The 20,956-nt window shown below is 37.5% G+C and overlaps 2 protein-coding genes across 2 annotated transcripts; both read right to left on the bottom strand.

The window, feature by feature from the left end:
- Window positions 1–5,849: 5,849 nt before the first annotated feature.
- Window positions 5,850–6,671, bottom strand: LOC110923738 (uncharacterized mitochondrial protein AtMg00810-like). Its single transcript, XM_022167801.1, has one exon. It carries the CDS (start codon window positions 6,669–6,671, stop codon window positions 5,850–5,852), a length of 822 nt encoding a protein of 273 aa, XP_022023493.1.
- Window positions 6,672–19,039: 12,368 nt separating this feature from the next.
- Window positions 19,040–20,222, bottom strand: LOC110923737. Its single transcript, XM_022167800.1, has 3 exons — window positions 19,571–20,222; window positions 19,440–19,468; window positions 19,040–19,093 (listed from the first exon to the last, which is right to left on the bottom strand). Exons 1-3 carry the CDS (start codon window positions 20,220–20,222, stop codon window positions 19,040–19,042), a joined length of 735 nt encoding a protein of 244 aa, XP_022023492.1.
- Between the last annotated feature and the right edge of the window lie 734 nt (window positions 20,223–20,956).

The raw sequence follows: 20,956 nt of genomic DNA, 5'->3' as shown, positions 1-20,956 counted from the left end.
AGACCAACATCTCATGACGGTATAGAATTTAATATTGAAATTTCACTTGTTAGATTAAAATTTTGTATTTGTTTCATTATTTACAAGACATTTTTATTAGGTAGTTAATATTCACACATCCATCTTCTATACCTCTTTATGCATACACAGATAAATAGAGAGAGATATAGTGAAAAAGGATGTACTAATAAGATGTAGAGATATAAGAACAGTGATAGCGTTATATTACTTAAATCATTAGCTTTTTTTATAACAACAAAACATGTAAACATGATTGGGGATATATTACTGAAGTGAACATAATGTTACCTTAAAAAGATTATATGATTTTTTTTATAATTGCAAATCTTTTATAGAGGTAGGATCTTGTACAAGACTACAATTTCATACGAAGTGTACGTGATAAATTAGAGTAGGACAATGGTCATTGGTAGGAAGGGTGTTATTGTCATTTCCAAGTGAACAGCATCCCCTTGATTTTCAAAAGGCTATAATTTTTTCATACCTTAATATTTTTTTTAAAAATTACATCGTATTAACGAGCATTTCATTCTCTTTAATTCGAGCAGCCTATTGCTATAGTTTTCTTAAAAAATTACATGATTTTGAATACCCATTAGTCCATAATGTGATTTTGAATGCCCAACACACGACTATGTGATTTTAAATACCCATTACGTGATTACACATTCAACATAAACTATTACGTGATTACACATTCAATATAAATCTATTACTTGATTACACATTCAATATAATTTATTATAATTAATGTTATTACAATTATGCTTATAACGTAATCACTCAGTGTGTTTTCACAACAAATATATACTATAATGAAATCACGTAATCACGAAATGGGTATTCAAAATCACGTAGTCACATAATAATACAAAATCAACTATTGTTACGTAATCACGTAGTGTGAATTCACATACTATAATGAAATCACGTTATCACGTAATGGCCGGTAGGGGTGTGCACGGTTCGGTTCGGTTTTTGGGCAAAACCGAAACCGAAATGTCGGTTTTTGGTTTTTTAAAACCGTTAGGTTTCGGTTTTTTCGGTTTCCGTTTTTTGGTTTTTATGTCGGTTCGGTTCGGTTTTTCGGTTATTTCGGTTTTTTGGAATAAAATTATGTATGATTCAAAAAAAAATATAATTTAAAATATAAGAATTGTTTTTATATGTTTACATTTAAGATATAACTAGGGTTAAGACCCGCCCGCGTTGCGGCGCGGGTACATCGTAAATATTGAATGGATTAGCCAAACGTTATATGATGCATTAACCATATGAAAACACATATTTCGACGTATCCAGTTGAACTTAGTGTAACCTGTATAAGCATTGTGATTGGATCAAACGTAAAGTAAATGGAATTCATATCGAACAATCATAACGTATTATATGTGACCCAACTCATACACAAAAAACGTAACATGTATGAAGGAAAATATGCACATGTAATCGAAAGGGATTAATTAGAGCTTTCGAACCATAATTTGACTCCACTCGGTTCGAAACAAACTTTACGAAACATACATAAAATAAACACGAAAACATATTATATTTGAACTAAATCATTTCCCAAAAAAGTTTACCTCAAAACGTAGAACAACTTGAATTTATACCAAAACGTGCGTATAAATATGCACGTAAAAATGGTTTCTTTAAACGAAAACGTATTATATTTGACCTGACTCGTCTATAAAAAAGTTTACGTCGGAATATAGAATAAATACCGGTACATAAAATATGCACACAAAAATTAGTTTTTAAGTAAAGGAAGAATAGGGGTAAACCGAAAGAAAATATTAGTAAAAAAATTAATAGGTTAAAAACGTTCGTAAAACCGTGCCAAGTAGTACCAATGCCACAACGACATCAACTCTCAAGATCGTAAAAATAAAATAGATAAAATGGTAAAAATTACACAGAACGAAAAGTAGACTAAAATCGTTGAACCATGCACACCCGTTATAGTGTCTTAATGCGAAGAAATTAAGTAGAAACGTAAAATGTAGAAAATAATAACTTAGTTTATCTACGACCCGCCCGTTGCGATGAACTTTACAAAAGGGGAAAAATGGACGCGTTGCGACGGGTCTGTCAAATATGAAAAAAATAGAGCAAAAACGTTGAACCTCACATGCACGCTACGACATGTTAACTCGCAAAATTTAGAACGAAACGTAAAACGAAAAACTTGCAAAAGATAAAAAGTATGGGGGACCAAAGTTGTAAATAACAAAGTGTTGTGTTAAATTATAAAAGATGGAAAACTTAGAGTTAAAAGTAAAAAAAAAAGGGGTTAAAATGTAAAAGATAAAACTTTTAGGTTGAAAGTGGAAAATTAAGTTTTTTTTTGGAAAATTCCCCAAGCACAAGTTACAAGTGCTAATGCATCAAAAGGTTACTAATTTATATATGGAATAATAGTTACATCTTTAATTAATATTGCTTACGTAAATCTAACCTTCTAATCTATTTTTATGTTTCTCCAAAATTTTTATTAAGACATTTTTTTATAACAATTTGAAGATCATTTAATTTTTATTTTAATATTTGTTATTTATTATAGATAATAAATAAATCATTTCAATTATAAATATACATATAATGCTTTTATTATAAAGACTTAACATTCAAGAATAAAATTAATAATATCTACTAGCATTGGGTTAAACACTTAAACATAAAAATATATGTATTGTAACTTATCGGTTCGGTTCGGTTTTTTCGATTATTGAAAATGGTTATCCGAAAACCGAACCGAAATTTTCGGTTATTAAAAAACCCGAAAACCAAACCGTCGGTTTTTGTTTCGGTTCGGTTATTTCGGTTTTCTGCTCACCCCTAGTAATCGGTATTCAAAATCACGTAATCACTTAATGGGTATTCAAAACCTTGTTTTTTTTAAGAAAACAATAGCAATATGTTGCTCGAATTAAGAGACTTAAATGCTCGTTAATACGGTGTATTTTTTTTTAAATATTAACATATGAAAAAGTTATAGCCGTTTGAAAATTAAGGGGGAAAGGAGTTTAAGTAAGGTAGGACCAGAATACCCATACCCTCTGTTTGTTTCTTCAATTGTTTAAACATCATAATTACGAAAAATGTCACCGTCTAGTTTTGAGCCATTGATATAAGGAGATAAATGTTAAGTTTGTCTCCTACACTTCGTACAATAATCATCTCTTGTATATGGTCTTTTATCATCAATCGTCTCTCCCTTCAACTTCTATTCCCAATTATCCACATATACATTTAGAAGTGATAAAAGGAATAGTGCCAGGCAGCTTGCCTGGCACTTTCCTATTGGACCAACCCTTTTTAATTTAGTTTTATTCTCAATTTAAAATTACGCCACATATACATTTAGAAGTGATAAAAGGAATAGTGCCAGGCAGCTTGCCTGGCACTTTCCTATTGGACCAACCCTTTTTAATTTAGTTTTATTCTCAATTTAAAATTACGCTTTCGTCCTTCGTTTAAATTTACGGTTTTGCCCCACCAAAAAAATAAAATTATAATTTTGCCCCTAGGTAAAATTACGTTTTCGCCCCCATCTCAAAATAAAATTTTAATTTTGCCCTTAGCTCAAAATTACGCTTTTACCCTCGATTCAAAAACTCAATTTTTATTTTGTTCCCAGTTTAAAATTACGGTTTCGCCCTCCGTTAAAAATTACGCTTTTGCCCCCAGTTCAAAATAAAATTTTGTTTTTCCCTCTGCCTCAAAATTACGATTCTGCCCTCAGCTCAAAATTACGTTTTTGCCTCCAGTTCAAAATAAAATTATGTTCTCCCCCTAGCTCAAAATTATTAGCTCCTTGTCACTTCCCTATTGGACCAACTCATTTTTTTTAAATTTTTTTCCCAATTTAAAATTACGCTTTCGTCCTTCGTTTAAAATTACGTTTTTGCTCCCAGCTCAAAATAAAATTATACTTTTGCCTTAGCTCAAAATACGCTTTTGCCCTCGGTTCAAAAACTCCTTTTTAATTTTGTTCCCAGTTTAAAATTACGGTTTCGCACTCCGCTTAAAATTACGTTTTTGCCCCAATTAAAAATAAAATGTTGTTTTTTCCTTTAGTTCAAAATTACGATTCTGCCCTAGGCTCCAAATTACGTTTTTTCCCACAGTTAAAAATAAAATTATGTTTTCCCCTAGCTCAAAATTATGATTTTGCTCTCACTTTAAAATCATGATTTCACCTCCAGTTCAAAATATAATTACGATTTTGCCCTCTGTACAGACATACATATTATAAGAGAGAAATATTCGGCTTCTTGCCCCGCAACGCGGGCGGGGCAAAAACTAGTTTCCTTCTAATGTTAAGCATCTCCTTAATAATTTTCAAATCATAAAGTGGATGAAAATACACCGTCAATATTTGTATTTAACAAATCGTTGTTTATTTAAATAAATATTCTGAGTATATTCTAAAAGGTAACGTTTTTAGATGTCGTACATGGTTATATAGTCATCTTGTCGTGTTAATGCTTTTAGTGGTTGGAAGTTTAAAAAAAGGTTGTCGTCCATGCGGATACTGGAATCCTGATTAACATGTTAACAATTGTAGTTAATTGCTTTTAACAAACTGTCATCATCATTAAATTTTGACTAATATCACTTTTTTGCTTCTCTATGTATACTAAGACTATGGAGTATGGGGCGGGGATGTTGTCCATGGCTTTATAGCCTAGTGGCATCTTAGAGGTAGGATAAGGCTTTGGGACCAATAGGTCCTGGGTTCGATTCCCACAAGGGGGTTTTCCCATATTTATTGGGTTTCCTCCTGAATTGGTGTATATGCATCAGTGGCGAAGGATAATGGGGGCCCGGGGGTGCACCCGCCCACCCCAATTTTTCGGTTAGAAGTGTACATGGTACGATTTTTTGTCCGAAATTTTTAAAATTATATAGGATCGCCCCATCGATTATTTTTCCTAAATGGTGGTTAGTTTGGTAAATATATTTTAACTCTTGTTTTATTTGTTTAACCATAGATTACCCACCACACAATAAACCTAATATCTCACAAATAGCTTGATGATTTACATACAAAAAAAAATTACTGATAAGTTTGATTGGAGACATAATTGATGAATTCAAAAATCTTAAAGGTCGTCGGGCTGAGTTGTAATTCTTCGTCTAAGTTCCATTTATCTCGAATCATTATATATATATATATATGTGTGTGTGTGTGTGTGTGTGTGTGTCTTTTGTTTGTTATACAATATTTAGTTTTTCTATGTGCAAAAACAGGTCCATTGAATGAATGAATTTTTTTAGTTTTATTTGGAACTATTATTATTTGACCCGACCTGAATCGAATACCCGACCCGAAACATAACAATAGGAAAAAAAAATTTGGGTCCCATCACTTTACGCCCCCTCGAAATTTTTGTACAAGCTCCGCCACTGATAGGCATTATGCCTAGTGGAGATAGATATGATCGGGTGGTTCCGCTGGTGGCACGATGATACTGTAAGAGGTTGAATGTAATCGCTTGTCTATTCTCTGTATAAACATTACAATATATACTAGAGTACAATATCCTATTCTAGGCAACAACTATACACAATGAATGTACATAATAACTAGTCCTAAATCATAGGCTAAGATACCCCCGCAGTCGAAGCAGGAGGTTTACGGATGCTGAGATTGGATCGGAAATCTTCAAATAGATTACGAGGGAGGCCTTTGGTGAAGATATCGGCTATCTAATGGCGAGATGAGACATGATGCACACGAACTAAACCACGTTGAACCTGTTCACGAACAAAGTGAATATCCAATTCGATGTGCTTGGTGCGTTGATGTTGAACTGGATTGCCTAATAGATAAACAGCACTGACATTGTCACAGTAGATAAGGGTGGCTTTCGTAGGCGGGTGACGGAGCTCGAGAAGCAGGTTGCGAAGCCAACATATTTCTGAAACGACATTAGCAACCCCCCAGCTTCAGCACTTGACCGAGAGACCGTAGGTTGACGTTTAGAGGACCAAGAGAGAAGAGTGGGTCCAAAATAAACGCAGTATCCGGAGGTTGAGCGGCGTGTGTCAGGGCAGCCAGCCCAATCAGCGTCTGTGTAAGCAGTCATAGTCACGGAAGAAGATGGTTCAAGTGTGAGGCCATATGATGTCGTGCCCTGTAAGTATCGAATGATTCGTTTGAGAGCCTGCCAGTGGGAGTTCATTGGCGCATGCATGTGCATACAAATCTGCTGGACTGCGTAGCTCAGATCAGGTCTGGTGAAAGTGAGGTACTGAAGAGCACCTGCCAAGCTACGGTACAGTGATGGATCGTCAAACGGGTCACCTGATGTGGCCGATAATTTGGGTTGGGTGTCAACAGGTGTATCCACTGGTTTACATGAGCGCATACCTGCACGGTGGATAATATCATGAGCATATGCCTGTTGAGAGAGAAACATTGAATCTTTGTGCCGGGTAACAGTAATTCCCAAGAAGTAGCTCAAAGGACCGAGATCTTTCACAGCGAATTCACTAGAGAGACTAGCCATAAGTTGTTGACGAAGTTGAACCGAAGACGTAACAAGTAGTATATCGTCAACAAAAAGAAGAAGGTAGGCAGTGTGTTGCTGATGGTGTAAAATGAAGAGAGAATTGTCATTTTTGCTCTGAATAAAACCCATGCGTAGGACATAGTCTGTAAACCATTGGTACTATGCTCTAGGTGCCTGTTTTAAACCGTATAAGGACTTCTTGAGGCCACAAACATGATTCGGAAATTGCTTGTTGTGAAATCCCATGGGTTGATACATGTAAACCGTTTCATTGAGGGTGTCGTGTAGGAAGGCATTGGTGACATCAAGTTGATGAACTGGCCATGCCTTGGTGAGAGCAACAGTGAGTACTGTGCGAATTGTAGCAGGCTTTACCACGGGGCTAAAAGTTTCACCACAATCGATCCCTACTTGTTGTAACCTGCCATCACAAACTAACCAAGCCTTGTATCGTTCCATAGAACCATCAGAATTAAATTTGTGTTTAAATAACCACATACTACGGATTACATTCATCTACGGGTGTCTAGGAACAAGTTCCCAAGTCTCATTTTGAATAAGAGCCTTATATTCAGTTGTCATGGCGTTATACCATTCTGGTGAGGACAAGGCAAAGGTTGGGTTTTTGGGAATGGGTACAATGGTAGTGGTGTGAAGGTCAAAATGTTGCTTGGGTTTATGAATGCCATCCATGGCACGAGTGCGCATGGAGCGTGTTGGAGGGGCATGGGTTTGGCTGTGGTGTGGAGATGGTGGGGCTGGTGGAGTGGACAGTGGTATTTGGGTAGGCATCCTAGGTGTGGGAGGAGGTGAAGGTGGGGTTTGTTGGGTCAAAGGAGAGGGGTGTGAAGAAGTTGGGCCTGGAGAAAGTGGGCCGGCAGTGGAAGTTGGGGAGGTTGGCGGTTCGAAGGGGGATGTGGGCGGCGATGTTGTTTGGTGGGTATTCGGTTGGGAGGGGGGTGGTGGATATGTGAGACCAAACATTTGGGTGAAGGGAGCGGAGAGGAAATCATATTTGGGGGGTGTGGAGAAAACGTATCGAAAGGGAAAGATGGTTTCGTCAAATATAACATGACGAGATATAGTTATTGGATTGGTGTGGAGATTGTAACATTTATACCCCCGGTGTTGTATGGGGTATCCGAGAAATACACAGGGGTGCGACCGGGGTTCAAGCTTGTGAGTGGTGGTGGATGGGATAAGGGGGGTAGCAAAGAGAGCCGAAGACCCGAAGATGTTCGTATGAGGGAATGGAACGGTATAAAATTTCAGTGGGAGTAAGGTTGTTGCGAGTTTTAGCGGGGATGATATTATGTAAGTATGTGGCCATGTCAAGAGCATGATGCCAAAAGGAGGGTGGGAGGTGAGCGTGAGTAAGTAAGGTGCGGATGATGTTGTTGATAGAGCGGATTTTTCGTTCCGCCTTACCGTTTTGGGAAGATGTGTGAGGACAAGAGAGACGAAACAACATTCCATTTTGTGCACAATATTGTTTAAAATTGTGGTTAATATATTTGGTACCATTGTCACACTGAAATGTTTTAATTGGGCGTTCAAATTGGGTGGTAATTTGGGTGGCAAAGGTTGAGAAAATAGAGTATACTTGGGACTTATTTGAGATCGGGTAGGTCCATAAAAAATTAGTATAATCATCCAAAAATAGTATATAATATCTGTGACCGCTAGTGCTTAACACTGGCGATGTCCAGAGATCACTGTGTACAATATCAAATGGTGCAACAGTATGAGATGTAGAAGATGTAAAAGGTAAACGAACACTTTTCCCCAAAACACATGAATGACAAATTGTTTTATTAGCTAGTTTATCAAAAGAAATCAAACTAGAATTTTTCAAAGAACTTAAAAGACTAGATCCTGGATGGCCTAGGCGTTGGTGCCATAGGCGTTGGGTGAGGGCAACAAAGGTGCTTGGTGTGGTCCGTTGCGAAGCAGGAGGCTGCAAAAGTGGGTACAAGTCCCCGCTGCTGTTGCACCGGAGGATAGGGATCCGGGTCTTGAGATCCTTCACAAGAAAACCAAATGGGTCAAATTCTATAGAAAGAGAGTTGTCAGTGCATAGCCGACGAACGGAGATTAGGTTTTTGAGAAGTTTTGGTGAATAAAGAACATTATTTAGTTTAAAAGGTGGGTAGGGTGGTGGTAAGGTAAGATTGCCTTGGCCTGTGACCGGGATGGTATTTCCGTCACCGACAATGATATATTGATTTTTACTCTTATTTAAATGAGATTGAGATGTACCTGACGGTTGCAGATAATGGCCCGTAGCGCCAGTGTCCATCACAGAGTTCCAATCTGGCGGGTTTAAGCTCAACGTGTACATGGCCTGTGCGATGTCAGTAGGGGTGTAGGCAGCATTGGCGGTGTTGGGGAGTGGGCCTAAAATTCCCTGACCCGAAGTGTTAGAGTTGGGCTGTTGGGTAGTCGGGTAGGGGCAGGGGGCGAAGCTCAAGTAGGCCCTGTGAGTTTTGTGGAAGGGCATTGGGCCATGCTGGTTGGCTGTATGGCCAGGGGAATTGGGCCGAGAATTGTTGAGCCTGATTTGGGTTGCGATTGCGGTTCCAAGAGGGTCTGCCACGACCTCGTCCGCGGACATGGTTGTTTCCTGTTTTGGCACGATATTCGGTAGGGTGAGTGGTATTGTTTGGTGAGGAGGGTTGGAGGCAGCAGGTCGAGAGGTGGTGTGTAGAGCCGAGCCGGCTGAGTTGACAGAAGTGATGGCTTGATTGCCTTTGCGGGTTTCATTCATGAAAAGTTGTGAACGGACCTCGTTGAAGGATGGCAGGGGTTTTGTGTTGCCAAGAACAGTGGCCACAACTTCATAGGAATCGGTAAGACCGGCCAGTTTTTGCAACACAAGAGATTGGTCAACAACAGGGGCTTCAACATTGTTGAGTTGGTCAGCAATTACTTTGAGTTCCTGACAATACGTGGCCATGTTAGAAAAATTTCCAAGGCGGGTAAAGTTGAACTTTTGTTTCAGATAGAGGGCGCGAACAGCTTTATTGTCTTGGAACAGGGCCTCGAGGGCAGCCCACGCAGCATAGACAGTGGAGCCTTTCTTCATAATGGTTTGAACGAGGTCCGGGGAGTTGGTGCCATAGATCCATTGAAGGACTATGGCATCCAGCCTCTCCCACGAATCAAGAGCAGTTTTTGGGGCTGATGTTTTCTCAGTATCAGTGGTTTTGGTGGTATTAGAAGTGGTAGTGGCAGGAGGTTCAAGGTGATCGGAAACAAGAAACGCTCGACAGTGGATGTGGAAGAACTCCGACCATGTTGAGTACTGTGCGGAGTCAGATTCAAGGGTGATGGGGATGAATGATTTAATGTTGGTGACAATAACTGCTGGGTAGAGTTTGGTGTCCATGGGAACTGCAGGGAAGAAGGTTAAAGAAGGGGATGAAAGAGGACAGTGAAGACAGAGAGGGGAAGATCGCAGGGAAGAGGGCAGTGGTCGGCGATTTTAGGGTGGAGGCAGGCCTAGGGTTGGCCTGATACCATGTAAGAGGTTGAATGTAAACGCTTGTCTATTCTCTGTATAAACATTACAATATATACTAGAGTACAATCTCCTATTCTAGGTAACAAATATTCACAATGAATGTACATAATAACCGATCCTAAATCATAGGCTAAGAGATACCCCAGTGGTCCGTCAGTGGTCCAAATTTGTCGTTCAAAAAAAAATGGGGCGGGGGTTGGGGCGTGGGTTGGCTGAAAACGCCTAAGCTACCACCCCGAGTGTGCTTGGGTTTGGGCGTGGCCCCCTGGGCGAGAGTTTAAGACCGGCCGTTGGGCGGGGCTATCAACGTGACATGGCGGGATGTGAATAGCCAAGATACTAGCCGTTTGGGCTAGCCGTTGTCCTACGGCTATGTGTAAAAAAAATTGAATTTTTTTTTACCACAACAACTCCACCTCTTCTATAATCATCTCTATCTTTTTTTTTAAAAAAATACTCATCCAACCACAATATAAAAAATGAATCCTCATAATCGTGGTTTTGACCCGAACAACCCGTGGGCATTACAAGAAAATCCTAGCCCACCACCCAATCGTCCAATTGCTCCCTTTGTAATACACTCCATTATGCCCGATATGGCGGGTTATGCATCGTTTCTCTCGAATCGTGTGATACTAACTTCCCTCACACCGACGATTCTATACCTAGCCCGTTTCCACAAATGCCCAACAACCTTTCACAAACGTCCATCAACCTTTCCCAAACTGAAATGGTCCCCGAAACTCAACCCCCCATCGATGGTCCTTCCGCGTCCAAATCCATCAAGAAGAGAAGTCACAAGAAAAAAAACGAGACCGAAAAAGCACTTGAAAGCGCCAAACGAAAACAACAAAGATGGGTGCTTAGTGAAGAAGTTGCATTGGCGAGGGCTTGGCTTCAACAATCTCAACATCCAACTTTAGGTATTTTTAAATATTTTGTGACCCTTATTTTAATATTTATGTTTTTTTATATAACTTTGTAATATATTAAATTTTGTTTTGATTAAAATAGGAAATTCTCAACATAGAAACTATTTGTGGGAAGCGATTAGTAAAGCATTCCATGAATAAATGGAAAGGGAGTTTTATCGTGAAAATGATAGCTTATCCTCGGTGAAGCGGGCAACTCACCAAATTTAGTGGTTTTTTACATAAGGCAAAACAAAACCCAAAAAGTGGTGAAACCGAAGCCGACTTTGTGACAAATGCATTGGTTACATACAAAACGAATGTGGGGAGCGACTTCCGTTTCATGCATTTTTGGGACATTTGTAAGTTCCATCCCAAGTGGGCGAAATCCCTAGTGGTAGAGAAACTAACACGTCTTCCAAAAGGTCAAGGACATCCTCGTCCCAAGCCCAATCGGATGCACGAGATTAAGAGTATGAGGACTTTGTGGATGATTCGCCAAACCGGCCTGAATACGGAAAAGATGCCCAAAAAGGCGCGCTCAAAAATCAAGAGCAAGTACGACATCGCCTTCAGTTGGGAGTTCGGGCTCGCGTAGGGGAGTATACAGCGATAAGTTGGAAGACATTGCAAGCAAGTTAGATACATTCAACCTATTCCAACAAAAAGGGCCGAAATTCGGAAGAACAAAGAAGCTAGGGATGCCCTGAAACAAAGACGAGATGATATGAAATTTCTAGCCCAGCCCATCGATCATCTATCAGGTGAAGAGTTGGAACTAATGTTGGAGACGAGAGAAGAGATAAAGAAAAAATATTACAAGCACTAGGATTTTTTTATGTAATTTTCTTTATTTAAAAAACATTATTAAAAAATTTAATTTTTTTTTGTTTTAAAAATATAAATAGCCGTTTGGGCTAGCCACGCCCCAAACCCCTGCCCCACCATACCGTCTTTAATGTGGGTCAGCCCAGCGAAGCCCCCCCCCCCCCCAGCACATGTCAACCCATGCCCCAAACCCCCGCCCCACCATACCCCAGGGTCTAACGTGTCATTCACAAGGGACGTGGTGTTGTGGTAAGGTGTCTTTCTAATATTCAAAAGATGAAAGGTACCAAATCCTGCACTGCACGACCGGTTACAAAAGTATTTAGGAGTATGTTAGTTAATAGTTTAAAGAAACATGTATTTTAATATATTATATTTATATTTAAATAATCTCTTTTTGGTTGAATTGACAATCGTGAATACCCGTTACCGAAAAACACATAGAACCTAACAAATACTTTACTAACGAATGGGAAAAAAGTAAAACGTGACTTGTGCTAGACAAATGACCTTCAAGAGGGGTAAATGTAAAAAATCAATGGAAATTGTATTAAGACTTGACAACCCTGTTAAAGAGACTCAAAGACTTACCACGATACCACCCATTTGAAGTTTACAGATAACACTTCTGTGAATTTGCACTCATATTTGAGATTTTCTGTAATAGAAACTAATAAAAAAATCTCTATGTATATCCATACACATTGAAATGCCTAAAACCCAGAGGTCTCATATGTTGGATTTACTCTTCTTTAGTGTATAGTTCTTAAACCACAAATATCATAACTGTGTGGCAGAAAAACTTAAACCAACCATCTGAAAACAAGCATAAAGTCGCAACAAACAATTGTCTTTAAACAAAACTAAGCACAAATAGCTATAAATGGGATGCCAGTAGGAGCCTTTATCAAAGCTAAAGCTAGAGGGTTTTGAACTATCTAGCTTTAGCCTGATGTACATACTAAAAGTCAACGACACTGAGTGAGTTCTAGTTTAATAAGGTAACTATAAACTTTAACAAACATAAGAAATAATACACAACATTGCATATAGATAGCACGACATCACATAGTGTACACATCACATATCATAACATATCAAACTATAACATATATTAAAAGTTTGTGACGCTCAGTGAGTTCTAGTTTAATAAGGCAGCTACAAACTTTAACAAACATCAGAAATAATACACAACATCACATATCAAACTATAGCATACGTTATCTAACTCGATGCAATTGTACAACCACTGGCACAAAGGCATTGCCCCTATCCTGCTTAAAGCGTTAACTTTAGGCGCTTAAGCATTTAGCACTAACTTTAGATGCAACTGAGACTTTGATGTTAACTTTAGACACTAGCGTTAACTTTAGACGCGTTAAGTCTCATATAACACTAACTATATATACAAGCATACTCTACATTTTACATATTTATCTTTAAAATTTAGTTTGATGAAAACTTTACACGTGTCCGTCTCGCATTTAGAGAGATGTTAGACATGCCACTTGAAATGATTCTGGACACCTTTAAGGCTAAAAGTCAAAACTATTTTCTTTTTTTATAAACTATGTCTTACTTTAGAAAACATATGTTATTTCGGATTACTTTAGCAAACTACCACTCTTTAAAAATCAAATTTTATATTTTAAAACACTTTAATGAGTATGCACACTTCTCCAAAACAGTATTTAAAGAGGGGTCTAGAAACTCACCTAGAAAGAAGAACTATGTTTACAAGTATCTTTTTTATCTTCACCCTTAACGGAATGCCTGATCACCCTAGTTAAATGTTCCATGTTCACATGCGAAATGAGTCAACTGTCAAGCGCTTTTCTCCTAGGGTTATGTCACACGAAATGTTTCTTTTCGCACAAGCAGAGTTTACACTCCACCTAAACTTTCCGCTATACCATTCATGAAACAACATTTTGTGGGCATGGCTTCGAGAAATGTATCTAACAAAATCTAACTATTCATGATAAATTGTGAACAAAATGTATCAACGAGATGTGACGTGTGAAATGGGCCATCGAAATGTTGTACTTTTCGTAGGGCTCAAGGTTGTGAAATGTACCTTCTTCCTCGTTGAAAACCCTAATCGGAGTTGTTTTGGCGGCTTTGATGTTGCAGGTCTGAAAACAATTTAAGTTACCAATGTTATACACCTAAAGGGTTCGAAATACATGTTTAACATGTTTCCATGCATAACCGATCAAGAAATCCCAAACTTTATAGTAAAACTTTACCCTGGATCGGTTTAAATTGAGACTGAAGCAAAACAACTCCAAACTCTCCCTTTTTGCTCAGTCAAGGCTCAACAATGCGCGTACTTGTTAATCACACCCCTCGATGCTTCCTTTGTAATAATTATGAAGGATTCGCGAGTGAGAACTCGAAATGAGAGTTTCTCTCTAAAGTTCTTTCTCCCTCTAAAACACCTATACAATGGAAAGTATGGAATGAGAATGAGGGCGACGGGTGGGGAGCTATTACTTCTTTAAAAGGTTAAGTGCCAATTTATCGTAATATACCAAATTTGGGCCTTTCCAACTTCCAAGCCTTATCCTCAATGGACCTTTGGAAAAAAAATCAAACCTTTAACCAAAATTGATATAAGTATCCACAATAGTCTAATTCTTTTGGGATGTTAAGCTAAACGCATGTCAAGAACAAGGAATCAAATCTCTTTAAAGCCGAGTATGCGAACATGCTTCTCTTGAAAATAATATTGATCTCTCCCTCTTTTCCCGAATTCATACTATATTTAATGGTAATAGGATGAATCTGCTTACCTAATAATTTTCAACAACTACAAACATAAGTGTCGGCGTGTCGGCGGGAATAGGTGAGGCCCTTTATTGGGCTAAATGGGCGGCAAAGTAATAGTGACAGACAGCTGCCTGACACTCCTCTATTGGCCTAACAAATTTACGATTTTATCCCGCTTTAAAATTACGATTTTGCCATCAGTTTAAAATTATGTTTTTACCCTCACTTAAAAATAAATTTACGCTTATGCTCCCAGCTAAATATTTCAATTTTACCCCTAGTAAAAATTACGATTTTGCCCCGTTTCAATTTTCGGTTTTGCCATTAGTTTTTCCCTTAAAATTACAAGTTTCCCATCGGTTCAAAATTATGTTTTTACCCCCACTTAAAAATAAATTTACGCTTTTCCTCCTAGCTAAAAATTCCAATTTTGCCCTCAGTTCAAAATTACGATTTTGCCCCGTATAAATTTATAATTTTGCCATTAGTTTTTTTTTCTCACAGCCAAGTTACGATTTTGTTGTCAACTTAAATTTACATTTTGCCCATTGTTTTTGTTTGTTTTCCTGGTGAAATTACAATTTTAACCCCAGTGTAAAATTACAGTCATGCCGGCAGCTTCCAGGCACTCCCCCGTTGGTCCATTTAATCTACGATTTATCCCCAAATTAAAAATTTTGATTTCGCCCTCAGTTAAAAATTACGTTTTTCCCATCGTTTGAGTTTTCTTTAGCAAAACTATAAAGGTTTTTTGTTTTAATTGTTTTACTCGATTTAATTTTTTTTTCGTGTCAAGGAGTTGCCTAACACTGGCGCATTAGTCCTGAAAAATTACAGTTTTCCCCTGAGCCCAAAATTACGGTCTTATCATCGTTTTTGTTTTTTTTTTCTAGCAAAATTATAGTAGTTTTTTTTTAATTGATTGAGAATTATTCGACCATCGCCCCGCAACGCGGGTGAGGCATCAACTAGTGTAATACATAATTAAGTTATATGAATATATATATATATATATATATATATATATATATATATAGGAGAAAGATCCGTTAGGAACCACCCTTTATTGCGAGAACCAGTGTGAACACATGGCAAAATTGTAATTATGTGATATTTATTATAAAAACATGCCCCCTCTGTTTCACAACTCTGTTCTGATCCACAGTTAGCGTTTCATTCATGAGATCCACAGTTAGGGTTTCATTCATCAGATCAGAACTTTGTATACATCGACGACGGTGGCCGACGGCATTCACATAACTCACCGGAGTTCACGGCGGCGGTATGCAGTCACAGTGTTTCCAGCGGCATTCACAACGACAACCCACCATTTACACCCTCTACATGGCATCCTCTGATTCATCAAGTGTCGATTTTCACACATATGATGTTCCTCCTCATACGTTCTCTGATTATCCTCCTCATATCTACATGGCATCCTCTGATTCATCAAGTGTCGATTCTCACACATCTGATGTTCCTCCTCATACATTCTCTGATAATCCTCCTCATACATCCCTCATACATCTGATGCTGACATTGTTGGTGACATTGTTGGTCCATCTGCTGATAATACAGTTAACTGTAACAATAGATCTACAAATACAGAACATCAAGAGTTGCAGTTCATTCGATTTGTGACCAAAGGTATTATGTTGATTGTAAATGATGTATATACTTTGTAAATGATATTATATTAAATGATATGCACATGTGCATTATATTTACTGTAAATGATGTTGTATTAAATTATATGCACATGTGCATTATGTTGATTGTAAATGATATTGTATTAAAATATATGCACATGTGCATTATGTTGAAAATTAGATTATGTCGTTGGTGTATGGATTCTGAACAAGTGCCTTATGGATGACTATCCAATTATGTACAGGATGGCAGTAAACAAAGGGGCTTGTGTGGCGGACAACTAAAAAAAATAGGGGAGGTGACTGTGTGGGATTGGCAATGGAAGAACAACCCGACAACCACGGAGGCATTGGTGGAGTTTATGTAGCTTTTAGTGTTGCTGAGAGACACCAGAATGAAGACGGGTCAATATTGGTGGGGTTGGCACTCGGAAAAATAAGCCGACTTTCAATGTTAAAACCGTTAGAGAGTATTTGTGTGTCACAAGCAGGGACCCGTCGAGTGGCTTTGTAATGACCTGGAACGGCTGGGCTACACCTAAAGCCAATATGTTAGCATGGAAAGGCGTCGAAGGCAGGTTACCGACAAAGACGGATCTGGAAAAAAAAGGGGAATTCAGATCAGCAACACCTTGTGCTCGGGTTGCGGATACGAGCAAGAACCTGTTGAACACATCCTCATTACGTGTTTTGACTTATACGATTACTCAGTTGAATACATCATTTATCTGGTAATTACAACAAATTACATCCTTTTTTTGTCCGATTATATTGTTTTTTTCATCCATATACAAATAAACATAAATTCACTTGTAACCCCTTTGTAATACAGATGGCATCCTCCGATTCATCACATATATACCCTCCTCGTCAATCTGATAATGACATTAACAAAGCTAGGTCAACTTCAGCTTATAAAAAGACCTATTTATTATATCCATACTATTGAATCTATGTCTACATTAGAAAATGTCGTTGTAATGTCCACATCAAAAAATGTCGTTGTATCCGAACACTCAATTTCCGCTGAATACTCAATTTCCGTTGAATACTCAATTTCTGATGACAATACTTCAACATCGACTGCTACATCACCCACAAATCAGGACCAACAACAATTGCAATTTATACCAACAATTACAATTTATACGATACGAGACTAAAGGTGGTATACCTAAATACTTTTTACATGCTTGATAACTCTATGTTCCTATAACAGTGTTTATTTATCATTGTTCATTGTTTGCTTTTCTAGTTTTTACATGCTTTACTACTCTATGTTACTATATCATTGTTTATTTAACATTTGCTTGGTTACTCTATATTCCTGTATCATTGTTTATATAAATTGTTCATTTTTTTTTGTTTATCTGCTTGATCAATATAACGATCATGCACATGTGCATTATGTTGATAACACCCATACTCGTCACGATCATGCACATGTGCATCATGTTGATAACACCCATACTCGTCATCCGTAAACTGTTAACCATCATTAACATGAACATGCACATGTGCCAACAATCCATAATCATCACAAATAACTGTTAACCATCAGTACATAATTATGCACATGTGCATCACATTACCAACACCCCATACTCATCGCCAAAAACAACTGTTAAACATTTATACATCGTGCGTATACACACCATATACCATATACCATATTAATCACACCATATACCATATTAATCACAATCTTATATGTTTTTCTTTTTATTTATACAGGAACAATTACGACTTCTACACCTAATGGCACACCATATTGGATACCCGTTGTTGATGCTGAATACATCCCTATTATTAAAAGTACAATTAACAGTTAGGATGACGTTGATTCCAATCATACTGATGAAGATGTTGATGATGATGCTAAAGACCCTACATATATATATGAACCTGAGCAACCTCGTAGACATTCATCTAGACGTGTAGACATTCATCCGGACGTCATAAAACAGTCAACGAATCTTGATTATCCTATATATAATTACAAACAGTTTCTAAGCATTATTCATTTTGTTTATAATCATTTTGCACTGTCTGTATACGTATTCATAGTTTATGATTGTGATCATGATACTTTGATATCAATTACTTATTATACATAAGCGTGTGTAATTTCATTATTGACCACCTAACATATATTACCAACATAGTTATTGTTTTGAAAAATGAACATGTGTATACATGTTTACTGTTTCACCCCACATGGTAATTGTTTCAAACAATGCACATGTGCATACATGTTTAATGTTTCACTACATATTGTTATTGTTTTGACCAATGCACATGTGCATACATTATGCATACATAATCTTAACTACATGTAATCCGTTTTCCTTTACATATACATCATCATATGCAATGTGGTACCCCATACGTAATAGGGTACCGCATACGTAATATGATACGCTATATCAAACTTTGCACATGTGCGATACCAACATTTTCTATACCAAACAACATAATACATCAAATATTAACAAACATACCAATATACCTGAACAATCAAATAGAGTTTTAACCCATCAACCACCATATAAAACATCATATACGTTAAACTTCTTATTTCAACTGTTATCGTAAAAACTACCCACATATTACAATCAAAAGACATCAAGAAAACAAAAAAGAAATTGTCTTTATAAATTGCATATCCACAAACTACCTACATAACATTCGCAATATTTCACAACCTCACACCTTCTGATCTTCTTTCCATTTCATAACTATCTTCCAACACTCCTCCTGTTTCAATGCCTCTTCGTCCATCATTTTCCCTGGTATTTTTCATCCGTCAACCTATTAATCAAATACGTCCTTGTTGTCAATCCATGAGCAGTTTCGAATAATTTTTTCCTGCATACATTACATATATTACATCAATTATTTCATGTATACACATGTGAAGTAAACATATTACATACAATATGTACAATGTTTATGTTTTAAGGTAATAATGCACGTGTGCATATGTCGTAATACATTCATATTAACTTAATCTGACAAAATATGCACATGTGCATTAGCATGACTGACCTTATCAATAGGTTTGTTTCAATAAAAAAAACTTAACCCATACCAAATCAAATTTCGTAATACTACCAATCATCTTTAACATTAATTAGTAACAAAACTATTATGACAAACTATGCACATGTGTATAAGTTTTTTTTTAATGTAAATGTTATTCACAGAAGCCAACCTCCAAAACAGAGGCAGCCGAACCAAGCACTATAGCAAAACGAAAAACAACAACTCAACACAAGAACCTAAAGACCGAAAACTAGCAGCTACCTTATATCGAAACTACACCATTTTTCCCAACTCACAGACCTATTTTTAGACGGATTCTTATACCATAAACCGACGGACTTAATATTACGGATAATCTCTCCGGTTTAACTTGAGTCTCCGAGAACCTTTTATTGTTCCTGGCTAACCATATAAACCAACTTGTCACGAACATAATGCCATGTAAATCTTCTTTCACTTCTCTATCCAGATTGCAAAACTCAGAGGCAATTACGATATCTTTAGCCGAAAACAGAATACAAGGACTCACCTTGCACCACTGACTGATGTGATAACAGACAGTCGACGCTACCCTGCACGAACAAAGAAGGTGTTCAGCTGTTTCATCACCATCTTCACACAGACAACATTTCACATATCTACCCCAACAGTTCCGATCCCGGAGTGCAGTCAGCGTGGGAATACGATCTAAAACCGCCCTCCAAACAAAAAATATTTCATTTTTTGGGACCCATTTCGACCATTTCACAACATGCCTGCTGCTGAAATCGGAGTCGCTATACAGGAAGTTCTTGACAGTCTTGACCGAAAAACCAGAGTCATTACCTCCCAACCATTCCCAACCATCTTTGCCATCAGAAAAAGTGACATTATCGAGGAGCCCGATCAACTCGTGCCATTCCAGTAATTCTTCGGCCGAGCTTGGGCTTCTCGACCAATTCCAAACCCCCATTAAGTTTCTATTATCTTGATTGTACCGGTCCGCCACCAGGCATCATTTATCTTGTTCCATTCTAAATATATCTGGGAAACGAGTTTTGTGCGCAATTGACCTTATTAACCTATTCTATCAAATTATGCACATGTGCATAATTATACGCATTTTCATCAATATGTCTGACCTTGTTAAACTAATATGGAAAAATATGCATATGTGCACAACTATGCACATGTGCATTAACATGACTGACCTTATCTACAGGTTTGATTCAATAAAAAACCCTAACCCTTAACAAATTGAATTCCGTATTACCACCAATCATATTTAACATTAATCAATAACAAAACTACATACAAAAAACACATAAATACCACATTACAGATCGTGATATCACAACAGTCGCCCCTAATCCCTAAAAAATTATATACATCACACCATTTTCACTAATGCATATATGAAACTAAGATTTAAGCCTCATATTCACATATAAAAGATCTGAATCGACCATTAAGCGTCATGTTTACATATAAACGTGCAAGTTGACAAATTCTCGCAAACTATGCACATGTGCATGGCATAACTATGCACACGTGCATCAACATGAATGACCTTATTAACCTATCCTGACAAATTATGCACATATGCATAATTATACACATTTGCATCAACATGATTGACCTTATTAACCTAATCTGGCAAAATATCATATGTGCATAACTATGCACATGTGCATTAACACGGATGAC

This window comes from Helianthus annuus, chromosome 17, assembly GCF_002127325.2.
Source record: "Helianthus annuus cultivar XRQ/B chromosome 17, HanXRQr2.0-SUNRISE, whole genome shotgun sequence".
Lineage (NCBI taxonomy): Eukaryota > Viridiplantae > Streptophyta > Magnoliopsida > Asterales > Asteraceae > Helianthus > Helianthus annuus.
Note: the sequence above shows the minus strand (reverse complement) of the source record. Positions and strands in the feature narration are given on the sequence as shown.

Excerpts from the sequence above, each read along its gene's own strand:
- LOC110923738 (XM_022167801.1), bottom strand. The coding sequence starts at position 6,671 with ATGGGTTTTATTCAGAGCAAAAATGACAATTCTCTCTTCATTTTACAC.
- LOC110923737 (XM_022167800.1), bottom strand. The coding sequence starts at position 20,222 with ATGGGGGTTTGGAATTGGTCGAGAAGCCCAAGCTCGGCCGAAGAATTA. Across the intron at positions 19,469-19,570 it reads AAGAATCCGTCTAAAAATAG|TGCTTGGTTCGGCTGCCTCT; the intron begins GTCTGTGAGTTG and ends GTTTTGCTATAG. Across the intron at positions 19,094-19,439 it reads CGGCTGCCTCTGTTTTGGAG|GAAAAAATTATTCGAAACTG; the intron begins GTTGGCTTCTGT and ends TAATGTATGCAG.